General features: G+C 38.7%; 1 protein-coding gene across 1 annotated transcript in view; it reads right to left on the bottom strand.

The window, feature by feature from the left end:
- Nucleotides 1-7,403: 7,403 nt before the first annotated feature.
- Nucleotides 7,404-12,899, bottom strand: part of PLPP4 (phospholipid phosphatase 4) — a 66,089-nt gene continuing 60,593 nt past the window's right edge. Inside the window, exon 7 of the mRNA XM_049809552.1 lies at nucleotides 7,404-10,437. Coding sequence (XP_049665509.1) covers nucleotides 10,238-10,437 — 200 coding nt within the window. The 3' untranslated portion in view covers nucleotides 7,404-10,237. The remainder of the gene's footprint in view (nucleotides 10,438-12,899) is intronic.

The following is a 12,899-nucleotide window of genomic DNA, read 5'->3' as shown; positions in this document are numbered from 1 at the left end:
CTAGTTTCTGAAGGTGTTGCACATCACGTACGATCCTGAATGTTGGTACCAATTACAGCAGTGACTCTAGCTATTTAGGGGATTATCACAACATAATGAGGCAGTTCTTCTATGATTTAACTTGTAAGCACCTTTCTCCATAGCTGCATTTACTGCATTATAAATACTTCTTATTGTGTAGCCATTACCAGTACCATTATACTCAATAAACCATCCTGTCATGACTGTAGTTTTACAGGAAGATAGTGGTAGAAGTGTAACTTTTCCTCTTATTTTTAGCAAGGACACCATAATGGCAAAATATGCATATTGCATAACAGTTCTGTATAACTCCTTAGAAACTATTATAAGTGTTAAATAGATACATATTCAAAAACCGAATGGACTTCTTCAGAACAATCATTCCATAAAAGTAAAGATGGGAGAGATTAATAGTCTTGTTTGGTTATAAGCCAGTACACTTCAAGTTCGACACTAGTCTATTTAATGGCAGATAGGCAGAGTATGCTTAAGAACACAAACTCTGGTGCTTCTCCCTTTATTAAGGGTTAAGAAAAAAATACGAAGCTGAAAAGTTCACTAGGTGGTCAATTCCAATTCTCCCTGCTGAGAAGCCTTCCACAAACCAAGGGCCATCAAGAAACAAGGTCCATTCTTCTGCTCCCCCCTTATCCGTAACACAAAGCTGTTCTACGATTTCACTGCATTAAACTGGGCAGTGCTTAAACTTCACAAATTCCCAGCTGAAATGCACTCACAACTAATTTATTTCCATTTACCTTGGGATTTCCCAAACAAAACAGACACTGTTTTCATCACTTCATAGAAAATGCAAATCCACTTACCAGTCCTGAGTTCCTGTAGCTCCTCTTCTTGCACCATAAGCCAGCTCTCTGGCCTTTTCCTGAGCTTGCCAGCTCTTAAAATGTCGATGCAGGAGGCTGGGTTTGTCTCTGATAGTGCTTTTCTCCATTAGCCTGAACTGGATACTCAGATCAGCTGTGCTCATCTCTTTGGGGTTAGTAGCACAGGAGTTTTCTTTTAGTATCAAAAAAGAGGGGACTCTAACTGATGCTAAAAATAAACTGGTCAAACAGTAAAATGAAACTCTATTTCCCATCAGGACAATTCACAGAAACAGAAGAGTTGCACCTCCTTTGGGGGAGGTTTCTCAGCCCAGGATAGAATTAGAAAAGGAACAAATTAGGAAGGAAGAAATGATCCACTTGAGACTAACCCTGTTACTATGGGCATTTGCTTGACATGAGTGGGTTAGAAACCTCGAAAGGGCAAGGTGGAAATCATTCTCTCCACATGCTGGCAGAAGGCTTTACACACTGAGCTGTATGGAGAGATCGTAAGCTTTTTTCCATTAAAATATTCCTAAAATTCTGAGTTTTATTAACAGATGGAATTAAAAATATTTTCTAACCCATCACATGCTCGTGAAATGGAATTCCTGTTCTCCAAACAAGCCTCAGAAACATGATTTCTAGCCTTGTTTCATGAAATGATTTGTTTGAAGAGGTCAGCTCCAGTCTTTTTCACACTCGTTGATACGGAGGATGTTTTAAGTTGCTTTCTCTTTGTTGGACAATGCTGCAGATATGAATTCCAGCACATTCACTCCACAGACAAGCTTACAGCTCTTAGATTAGAGTGACATTGTGACATTGCCGTAATGTTCTTTCCCCCTTCCATTTTTACAGTGTTATATTGGTTTCAATAGGAACTCGCATCTGAATCTTTTATTGTGGCTTCAAATCCATTGGACTGGAAATGAAGAAGAAATGCAGTTTTGTATACACAAATGCTCTGTAATGCTGATAAGAAATTATGTGCACGGAATACAGACTAATACAATAAAATTATATATTCAGCCTGTCTGGTAAAGGAGATAGATAATTATTCAACAGTCTGTGGAGTAACAATAAATGATTTGTAAACATCGCCCTCAGTAAAGTGAGGACTCCTTTCTCCTAATGACCCTGATACAAGGAATCCAATACAAAGCTCAAGGAGATTTTTGACAATAATATGACTCCTCGGAGCCTTCAGTGAGAGTCACCTACTCTGTGTGTCCAGCAAGAGGCAATGGGCAAGGTTATTGGGACTAATAAATCAAACATTCCCTTGCTTAGACCTCTTCCAGAAATTATGTAATGGGCATGTATCTTAATTAGCATCTCTTCACTCTTAATCTTCTGACTAGTGTCAGAAAGTCACTTTCAGAGAGTGTCGCTATCTGGAATAGTGGCAAAATTGTCCTTAGCTGTGGTTCTCACGTAAATGCTTCCCATGACGGCAGGCTGCTGTCGTCTTTATTTCACGGATTGTTTCCATTCTGTTGCAGTGTCCACACATCAAAAATCTGGAGGATAGAAACAGGCTTTGAATGGCAGTAACGTCGCAGTGCTCGAAATGTGGGACAAGGGGAATCGGAACCAATTCTTTTATGAAACTTTTGTATTTCACTGAACAGTGTTAACAACGTAGTTTCATTAGACAGTAGTCTGAAGAAGAGCAGCTTTATTAGGTATGCTCTGTCTCTTCTTGAAGTAGCCACATCAGGATTCGTGCCATCTCGGATGATAAAGCGATACCTGTGCCAGGCTGAGGATGTTTGATGATAGGCTAGACTGAGTTTTTGTATCTCAGAGACTCTTAAAAGTGAAACGTTAGCCTGCTGTGAGTGTAACTGCGTTGGTAGGCTGCCTTCTGAAGGCATCACGGAGGAAGCGAGAATTTTTCTGAATCGTTGCCTCCAAACCACACTCATAGAAGTGCACTCACGTCACTCAGCACCTCGCAGACCAGATGTGCGATTGTTCAACCTGTAACATCAAAAACATGAAGAAGAGAAATCTGCTTCTGCTCCAGCTGTGGATCAGGATAAGGATTCCCTTGAACTTGAGAGTGTATTTGCACACTTCTCTTTACTTATTACCTTTATCACTGCAATACTAAGAATTGTAAAAGCCACTTCTTAAAAGTCGATCTATATGTGCAGATCCCTTAGTGTCAGCCTATTTATTTCGTTTACATCGAAGAGTGAAAGTTAACCCAAATAGCTGATCCCTGTGGCTTAAGAGTGAGAAGTTTTGTGTCCCAGACAATGGCAACCTGAGTCCTCCTGTTGGAGCTTGTTTTGATTCAGTAATGATATCTAGTCCTTCAGAGTTGCATTCTGTGTTGTGGGTTAATGTTGTTTATAAGGGCATTAATTAGACTTGGAAGTTTATAGATATTAATGCTTCTGTTAAGCCCAAATACAACAGCTCCCACTCTGGGGTAAGTGACTGTATAAGGGATTAAGCTGGGACAGGTTATTATACATGTGTATTTAATTCTTAATATTCCAAGCTATTTTATTTCAGTGGTTTTCCCTTATTAATTTATGTTTCGCCCCAGTATGACTATCGCTACTCAGAGGTCTCAATTTCTCTATTTGTTATTCATATGAAGTGCAGATGTTCCAGATTTTTCCATTCCTGAGATTTTCCAATGCGCGGAGCTAAACATAGTGATTCCTCATACAGGCTTGCTTAGGGCTGCCGCAGCAGGGGCTGGTGAGGAACAGAGACTTTGTTTTCCCACTCGCAGAGCAGGTCTGGAAGAGACTTTTGGGGCAGGTATTTCCATTCTGCGTGCTGGGTGCCTGGAGAACAGCACCGCATTGCTTAACCCAGGAGGGCCAGGGAAGGGCAGGGCAGACTCAAGTTGCAGCGTTCGTGATCCTGCGAGCTCTCACTGGCGTCGATCTATATGTGCAGATCCCTTAGTGTCAGCCTATTTATTTCATTTACAAAAGAGTGAAAGTTAACCCAAACAGCTGATCCCAAAGTAACTGCTGGCTGCTTTCCCCGAGCGTGGCAATAACAGAGTTGCAAACGTTAGGTCAAACCATTCCAGCCTGTGAATTAAATCAGTGCCCCAAAGGAGGGGTGTCTGCTGTCTATATCAAGCTGACTAAAGCTGTGACTTCAGAAAAAGGCAGTTTTCAAACAGGAACGAGAGAATATACAGCAAACCAACAGAGAAGACCGCTTTAAAATCCTCTAATTAACGTAGAGAGGATGGAAGAGGGAGAGGAGGGAGACAGACACCATCCAGGAGAAGGTACGTGTAGATGTCAGCAAACACTTGTCTTCCCCTTCCCTTCATCAGCAGAGTAGCTGCTCTGGAGATGAAAAGAAGGACCCTCACAGGGGAGCTCAGAGGACATGGTGGGGGTAATTAAAAGCACAGTTATACCTGGGAACAAGAGGCCAAATAAAAGCCAACCATATATAAACACTGGAATAAAAACTGAGCCTCCTTGTGCCCAGCCCCATCTACTCCTGGAAATAAACTTGTTTCAGACCATGTGAATTGAGTCTTTATATCAAGTGTTAAATTCTAGTAGGTCAACAGAATAACGGATGACAGCTGTAAAGCTGCCAGTGAAATTAAGAGCTTTTTTGGCGAACTAACAGAGAAACTCAGTCCAAAGGTTTAAGGTTTACAGAGCTGGCTGAATTGCGTTTCATGCTTGACATTCGGCAATACTCATGAACTGGTCGAATGCATCGCTGTGTTGTTTTTATCAAGTCAAAGCACTGAGCGAGGATTTTCTATTTCATGCCCCATTCACACCTTGCTACGCAGACTGCACAATGTGGGCTACCCCCAAAAGCCTCTTGGTTCTCCCTTTGGAAAGTTTTCTCAGAAACTGGCAGCAAAATAATAATGGGCAGATCTTTACTCCTGTAACTTCTGCATACATCTATTGCAGCTCAGATGTTTTTAGTATAGTTATCTGGGTTCAAACAAGATCCAAATCTGGCCTGAATGGTCTGAATGCTGATTTCTTGGCCATCTCTGCAAGTTTAGGCAAAAATCCTGTAGCACTCTGCCAAAGTGCCAAGCCTCTGTAAAAGGAATCCCAGTTCAATTCAGTGTTATCAGGAATTATCTGCCCAGTCTTGTCCTTTTACTTTCACACATGTTGAGCCAGTTTTAACTTAATGGCAAAATGATAATGTTTTCTCTCTGTTCAGAGCATGCTCCTGAGCAGGGAACGATTTGCACACATGTAGAACAGGAGTTCTCTATATAATAAACTGCATGAAACTGGGTGTATCCTACTGAAAACTTCTAATTTAGTTCTAGCCTCTTAGGAGAGCAATGTAGAAATTCTGCTTACCAGGTGAGTATGGAGTGTACTGTAAGACGGTAGGAGATTATATACCTTGTAAAGATGGGAAAGTGTAATATGGAAAATACACCTACAGCTTATACCTGGGGGTGTTAATCCTAACTGTTCAACAATATGATCCTGCTTACCAATTTTAAGACACACTTTAAACTGTGGGAATAAACCCCTGGTAGGTGCTTTAGTTTTGTATTTAAAACAGAGTCAATTAAATAATTAACTAATTTGGAAATCTTTCTAACTGATCTTTACATTGTGTTTACACCCACAACAGGATGACTACTGCAATATAACGCCTATGTCCAGAAAGAAACTATAGGCTCTCCTTTTCACCTTTGATAGTTTACTGGAAGCAAGATCCAGCCTACAGAAGACCAAAATCTCAAATTTTGCTTCGGTAAGAACAGTTTTACTGTGAAGTAACTCCATGCAGTACAACAGTATTTACACTGGTGTAATGAAGAGCAGAATTTCTGTTTTCTTTCTGTGAATTAATATAAAAATAGCGTAACTCTTCAATACAGGACCTGTACTATATTTGTCCCAGCTGGCACAACACTACTGAGCAGGTAATACAGAAATTTTGTAATCATTGTTACCTATTGCTTGTGGCAACTCTGAACACATTCTGAACATCAAAAGCAACAGAAACAGGTGTCTATCCTTTTCACTCCTATCATCCTGACGCTGCTGCGTTCAAGACTTTCCCCCTTCTGTTAGATCAGAGCAACCCAGCAGTTTTCTAACTCAGGAGAGAGACATGTTATCACAAGAAAACAAAATTGCAGACAAATTAGTTGCAGTGTTTTGCTAATATACTACTAAAAATGTAAGAGTGTGACCAAAAACTGTGTGAAGGCTTTATTCCATCTATTAGATGTGATGTGCTCAGTGATCCAGAGCAGTTCCACTGAAGTCAATGGAATTTTAGTACCATAAACCAAAAATAAGGCTGGGCTTTTTTTTCCGCCCAATCCATAGCACGGTATTTTTTGCCATGGAAAGAAAGAAAATGAGGTTCTCTTTTCACATTAAATAGAAAGAACTTGCTGTAAGCACAGGGAAAGAATAGAAGACCAAATCGGACTAAATTGCACACAGCAAAATCTGAGAATGAACGGGCATAAACGTTCCGGCTCTATTCCTAATATTTTCCCCCAAACGGGGTTCATTTATTTACCTGGTGTGCAAGCCAATAACACACAGAGTTGAGGTATTTTCAGATTAATTTCATTGATGAGCATGAATGGGTGCCTGTCTCAAGACAGCACACCCTTGTCTCAAAAATCCTCACATTCATACACTTAATTAATACATATTCATTGTAATATTCCTTAATGATTGGTTCTTTCTTCTTCATCGCTCATGTAAATTAGTGCGCGGGCTCTGTCTTCTTCCTTCGTCATCTTCTTTGGAGTAGGTAGTATCATGTGAGGAGGTGGTCAATGAGTTGGTGGTCACCACCTCCCTCTCTAGGAATTACCTTTTACCTACTTCTTCCCTAACATTGGCAGTTCCAAGCGGTTCTTCAAGGTTTATTGACCAGACCACAATCCACTACCTTTTCTGACATAAAGCCCCATCGTCTAGCAGTTAGGTCTTAAATCCTAAATCATGTCTAGTTATTATTTCCCTAGTTTAAATATTAACTGATGGGGGCTGTACACAGGACTTGAGCAGCTCCCTGGTTATTTCAATCATATTGTACATATTAATTGATAACACTAACACATTGCCTGAAATATGCATTCACTATGGGGACATTTTGCTGACTGGTTCGCAATCTCATGGTTCTCTTGGTTCCAGGATATCTCTGCTGTGTTCGATTAGATTTTGTTATCCTTTTCCAGTCTACCCACATTTGTTATTAAATATGGCACTCCTAGTATTATTTGAGATATGGAACTTGACAGATGAAGGGGACCTGTTGCAGTTTAGCTGGTTAAATATTTCAAAATTTCAACCTTGCAGACTTATACTGTACATTTTCCTGGATGAAAGTTGGATAGCATATTTTGGTTAAAGAAGGAGGGCTGTTCCATTTTAGTGGTATCAGCAATGACTTTTGGAACTGCTGCTGTTTATCAATAATGCAGTCACATTAAGGCTTGTTTTTTGAAATACTCCACGTGGTTTATTAATGAAACTAACTTGGTACCTTTTATTCCTGTCAAAAAAATGAGAAAACACAGATGTACAAACCCACATTCATGTGTTGTTTTATTGGTGCGTTACAACATTACATTTCCTTCACATTGAGAAAGCATGAGATTAAGATACATTGATCCACAAAAATGCCTTCCCTACACTGACTTTGCACTGGTAATTACAGCGCCTACAGATCCCTCCACAAGTTTCAATTCATTAAGTCTTTCATAATTTTAATTACATTTTAATCAAAGCTTTTACATTGTCTATTTTATGACTTTCAATTTAATTATTCCCATTAAAATATTATTCTTTACTGCTTTGCAAAGTTCACCAAGTACTCTCGCAGTGTAAGTATTTATGCTGCATTATACTTCATATTCCAATCTTTTAACAGCCACTACCCATTTGAGGGCTGTACAAGCTTTCCCCATCCCAAAGAAGATAGCTTGTTTGTATCAAAAGCCATTAAAATACTGGGAATGTGTACAGCACAGTTAGGAGGCCCCACTCATTTTTGAGAATAAGCCAGATCTATATAAAACCATGCAAAATGCTCTATGCATCAGTATTAAACTTGTAATTTTGATTTAACTTTTTTTTTTTTTAACATTTGCATATAACCTGGAAGACTAGGGTTCCTGCTGAAAGAAAAAGCTAATGGCTAAGCCCTATACAATGTAAAGACATTATACCCTTACTCTAGGGCTTTCATTAATCCTCCCATATGAAGTAATAGAAAATGATATCCCTGTTACAGAATTCTGTAGGATGGTTTAAAAACTTTATAGAAAGATTAAACCGCCACTAAACGATGTGGATTTCTAGAATAAGACCTCGATTACACTAGAGGAGTGTTCTGTCAAATCCAGTGCAAATGCAATGCCAGAATAATTTTGCCTTGCTGATGCTAGTTTTGTGAACCAGCAAAACCACAGTTATGTTTGGGTAACTGTCTCTGTTCTAGAGCTCAGAATACTGTAACTTTCAGTAAAAAATCCTACCTCTAACTGATGCAATCAAACTGGTATCAGTTCTACAAGTAGATCAGGCCTAACTTCTACAGAACTCTCCTGGGTTCATGCCTATTACATTCTGTTCCTTAATGTAATTTCCTATTTATAGTTATTTCCAAATATCATATAAGTTTATACATAGTAAGGTTGCATCCTCTTGTACACAGTTATTACATTTATTTTTAAAGGGATTCTAATTTACTTGCTTTCTATAAAAATGCAAGTATTGCCAATCAGGAAGTAGCTCTTCTCAAAAAATCTACAAAGCTTACCTTTGAGAAAAGTAAATGACAAGCCTTACATAAAGACATTGAGCTGTTTGAATCACAAAATGCCTACAAGGCCAATACATATTCCAACAGGAACACATAAATTATAATTATGGCAGCAGTCTCCTCCAGTCTAAAGCACCGTAATAATGGTCGTTGATCAACGCTATCTTGATCGCTTTAACCAGCAGCTCCAGCTAAGAAATGTTCAACTGCCAAGATGTGGTCTGGAACATTTGCCTGCATTTTCACAGGATAGCTAAGAAAAAAAATTCTGGAATCTGACATTCTGCCATCCAAAGGTACATAATTTCACAGGAATGTGACATATACTGCATAGTGCATACATAACAAAACAGGATCCTACCAATAATGAATTAACTAAAGTCATACACTTAGTAATCTTCTCCATACCAACAGTGATTTGATTCAGGTGAGTTTCAATTCAGGTACCAAGCCAACCTTCGCAAACACCATGCTCAAGAACATGATGAGCTGAAAATGTGGAATGGGTCTCATGGAGAACTGTCTCCAGCATTCTCTGGATATGCTACAGGGCTGGAGACCACCACAAGCATTCATGGTTGTGCGCCCAAAGTCACAAATGAAAATCTTTGCATTTTTTTAGATCACCAATGCTGCAGTGAGTCACTACACAAGAATGAACATGGCACACCGAGATTCACAGAAGACATTGTGTTTCTTTATCCTCACAGTTTTAGGATTTTTTAAAATTTCTTTTAAAGACTTCAGCTTGTTGAATGTCATGGGTGTTCTTTTCTTTCATTTTGCTTTGATGGTAATTACTGCAAGAGCTCTCAAAAAAATGCTGATGACGTAATACCAAGTTTCAAATCCATCCTATGAATATATATGGTATTGTAAGCTGATAATTTTAACAGTGTGGAATTTCTTGAATGTCAGAATCATCCTGTGGAACCACTAATGCACAAGGCTTGGCTCTTATAAACACTTAGCCATTCATAACTTTTGGCTGCTTGATCATTAGTAGCTCAGAATGACCTTGTCAAAACTTGACAATTAATACGAATTTCTACCAGCATGTGGAGATTTTTTTAATGTTAGAAGGCAACAAGATAAACATAAGGTTGATGCCCTAACTTATCAAATTATATAAAGAAATGGTTGGCCACAACAGATGCTGAACATCTGATGAAAAGTGCTGTGTGTACTCACCACCCATCAAAATCAATGAGTGCTGAAGACCACCAGAACTTTCTAGGAGATACTCAGTACCTCAGAAAATCTGTTTCCAGATCTACTATATCCTCAACCACATCTTCTTAAAATTACTCTCTTAACCATTTTTCACATGGGATTGTTTTTATTAATGTTCTTTCCCCTTCCCTCAAGTAGTCCATCTGTTTGCAGTAGACTGAAAACAGATAAGTCAGCAAGTGAATATGAATGGAAAATTTAACTTTAAAAGTAAGATGATATTATGGCATTAAAAAGAAAATACTTAATTTCTCTTTATAAAAAGGAAAGAAACAGAAGAAAACACATGTACAGTAAGAAACACTGTGTTAAAAGACCAGTTTGGAGGAAATGTGAGAAGTCTAAAAGTTCATTCTGCACATTTCTTAAAGTCATACAGGACCTTCAGTTATTCCCTCTAGAGGCAGGCCAGTAGCATTATCTGCTGTAGGTCTCTCTTCTTTCTTCACAGAGTTCTGATCTAGCAGGCTGACGTAAGATTTATGACAAGCTGTGTTACCCAAAGGAGGGTAGTGTTGTCTGTAGCAAATATAAGCAAAAATGAGGCCAATGATCCCTCCAACGAAAGCATCTAGATAAGAAAAGCAACAAAACCAGAAGCATGTTACCATGGAAAGGTCAGCTAGTAGTGACAACTCTAAATAAAAGACATTTGGTTGACCTGGAAGTGTTTAACCCAGAAAATGTGAACTTCAAATTTTCATAAAGAATTTGGAGCCAAATACCACAATCATGTAGGACACACAAAATCAGTATTTTGCTGGGGACTTCCCCAAGATTTTGAATACCCAAAAAGCAGATGGTTGGCTATGTTTCAGGAGATGAACAAGGGGAATAGAACAGCCTCCATGGGGCATTAAATAAATATTCATGATGTTCCAGCTCACTGTTGACCAACATCATCTGTGGGTAGGCCACTTCTTCCACTTTGCCATGATTTTATAATGGCCATCACCAGGTTTTCTATTTATGAATACCACAGCCGAGCTTTGCTGCTCACAGCATCCAGAGCTCTCCTGCTGACAGGTACATCTCAAACTATTGCACTGCCTACAGTGTGCTCCTTGTCTCTGCCCAAGTACCCCCAGGAAAGACAGCAGCTAAGTGCCAGGTCTACTCTTGACTGTTTTGTATTCTGGAAGGCATTCTTCAATGCAGACAGGGAGCAGGTAGGATATAAGATGGAAAGTTCTCTTCCTTCAGGAAGTGGGCCACTGTAGCTTGAGCAATACTTTTCACTTGCAGCTCCTGTAAGGCCCCTGAGAAAGACAGCTGTCAAGAACAATTTCAAGCTGGGTGAATTCTTCCTAAAAGCATCTGAAAGGTCAAAGACTAAGCATGCCTGTTAAATGATTTAACATCTTTTGAATATCTTTCTTTGATGCTCTTCACTATCCCATACTCCTACAGAAATGAAATAAGATAAAATAAGGCCATTGTATAGGATATTTGCAGCTATCAGACACAGGCAATTTTAAGTTTTCCATGGGAACTGCATAGCACCTGAAGGGTAAGAGGATTTGTTCTGTTGTCAGGTTCTCCCTGCCTCTTACTAATATACTTGCCTGATCTTGCGTTTCATTTTCAAGCAACCAGAGCAAAATTTCACCAAAAATACACACTGACTTTGAAAGCCTCAGATTTGAACACAAACAATAATGGAATTGAGGCAACAGCTACTGGCTAGAATATGACTCGACACCATGTTTTATTTTAACAAGACTTACTAAGAACCATATCATTTGTGTATACCTGTGTTTCTGTATTTTACTTTCAGTTACAAAGAAACCACAGTGTAATAAAAACCGTGAATCATTGAGTTTAATGACAAAGAAGGGTAAATCAATAGAAATTATTTTTGTCTAAAATACTTAAATACAGATTAAAGGCCCTGGTTTGTCAGTCTAGACATTAGAACAAAGGGCATGTGCTTCAATTTTCAGTGGGTGATAAATGGCCTGTAATCATCGGAGAAGTGGAATTCTAAAGAGCCTTTTAACAGGAACAGCTAGGGCAAGAAAACCTAAAAAATTTAATATTGAGATGGATAAATTTAAGAAATGTGATTATAAGTCACAGTTGTCTGTTGAGGAAGAGGACTAGACTGAATGACCTAGGAGATCTCTTCTAACCCTATGTTCTCTTCCTACATGCAAAAGGACATAAGAAATCTATCACAAACAAATGTAACAGAGACTTAAGTAGATTTTAAAAGTGATTGTGCATACACAGTATTTGCAAGCAGACAGACTCTTATCCTACCCATACTGGAAGGTGACTGATTTTGTACCGTTTGGACTGTCCCTATCAAACTGTCATGGTACCAAAGGTACCAAGGGCAAGAATTTTCACCATAGTATACTATTACAGCATCAATCAACTTGTAAAACATGTAGTTATTGTGATAAGATTCATTTTCTATAAACCTGTGTCGGTTGCAATTCTCAGATTACCCTCCTTTAACTGTGGTTGATTGAATACTGTTCCAGACACTTTTTAATTTTGCTTAACAGTGGGGTCAAGCCTATGATTACTGTTTTTAATTATGGAGAAACACCAGATTTCTGCCAGTCCTCTACAAGTTCCCTGGTATTTCAAGACTTACTCACAACTTGCCTAGATAATTTCTTTCAAAATATTTACACACAAATTATGCAACTCTGGGCCTCAGTTTGGGCACCATAGTAATACAAATTCACTACATGATTTATGCCAAAGATTTCTAGCTTACTGACCTTGACTGGGGGTAATGAGAAAACACACAGGCAGCTATTTAGACTCCTGGTTTTGAAGACAACATTTCTGTGTTTTGTTTAAGCTCACAGTAGCCACAGCTTCCTTTTTTTTCCTTTTTTTTTCTTTGTACATAAAGGAAAAAGAATATTCTTTCAGTCTCAGTATTTATCTTTACTTTTCTTAAGACAAAATTTCCACTTATTTCATGTGTAAATTAACATTTTCAGAGTTAGAAGCCCACAGAGATCTAGGGACTAAAAAGCAGTTAATACATTCAGGATTCATAATGAAATATCC

The sequence above is a fragment of the Accipiter gentilis genome, chromosome 9 (genome assembly GCF_929443795.1).
Source record: "Accipiter gentilis chromosome 9, bAccGen1.1, whole genome shotgun sequence".
In the NCBI taxonomy this organism is placed as follows: domain Eukaryota; kingdom Metazoa; phylum Chordata; class Aves; order Accipitriformes; family Accipitridae; genus Astur; species Astur gentilis.
This window is presented reverse-complemented; position numbering and strand designations above follow the sequence as displayed.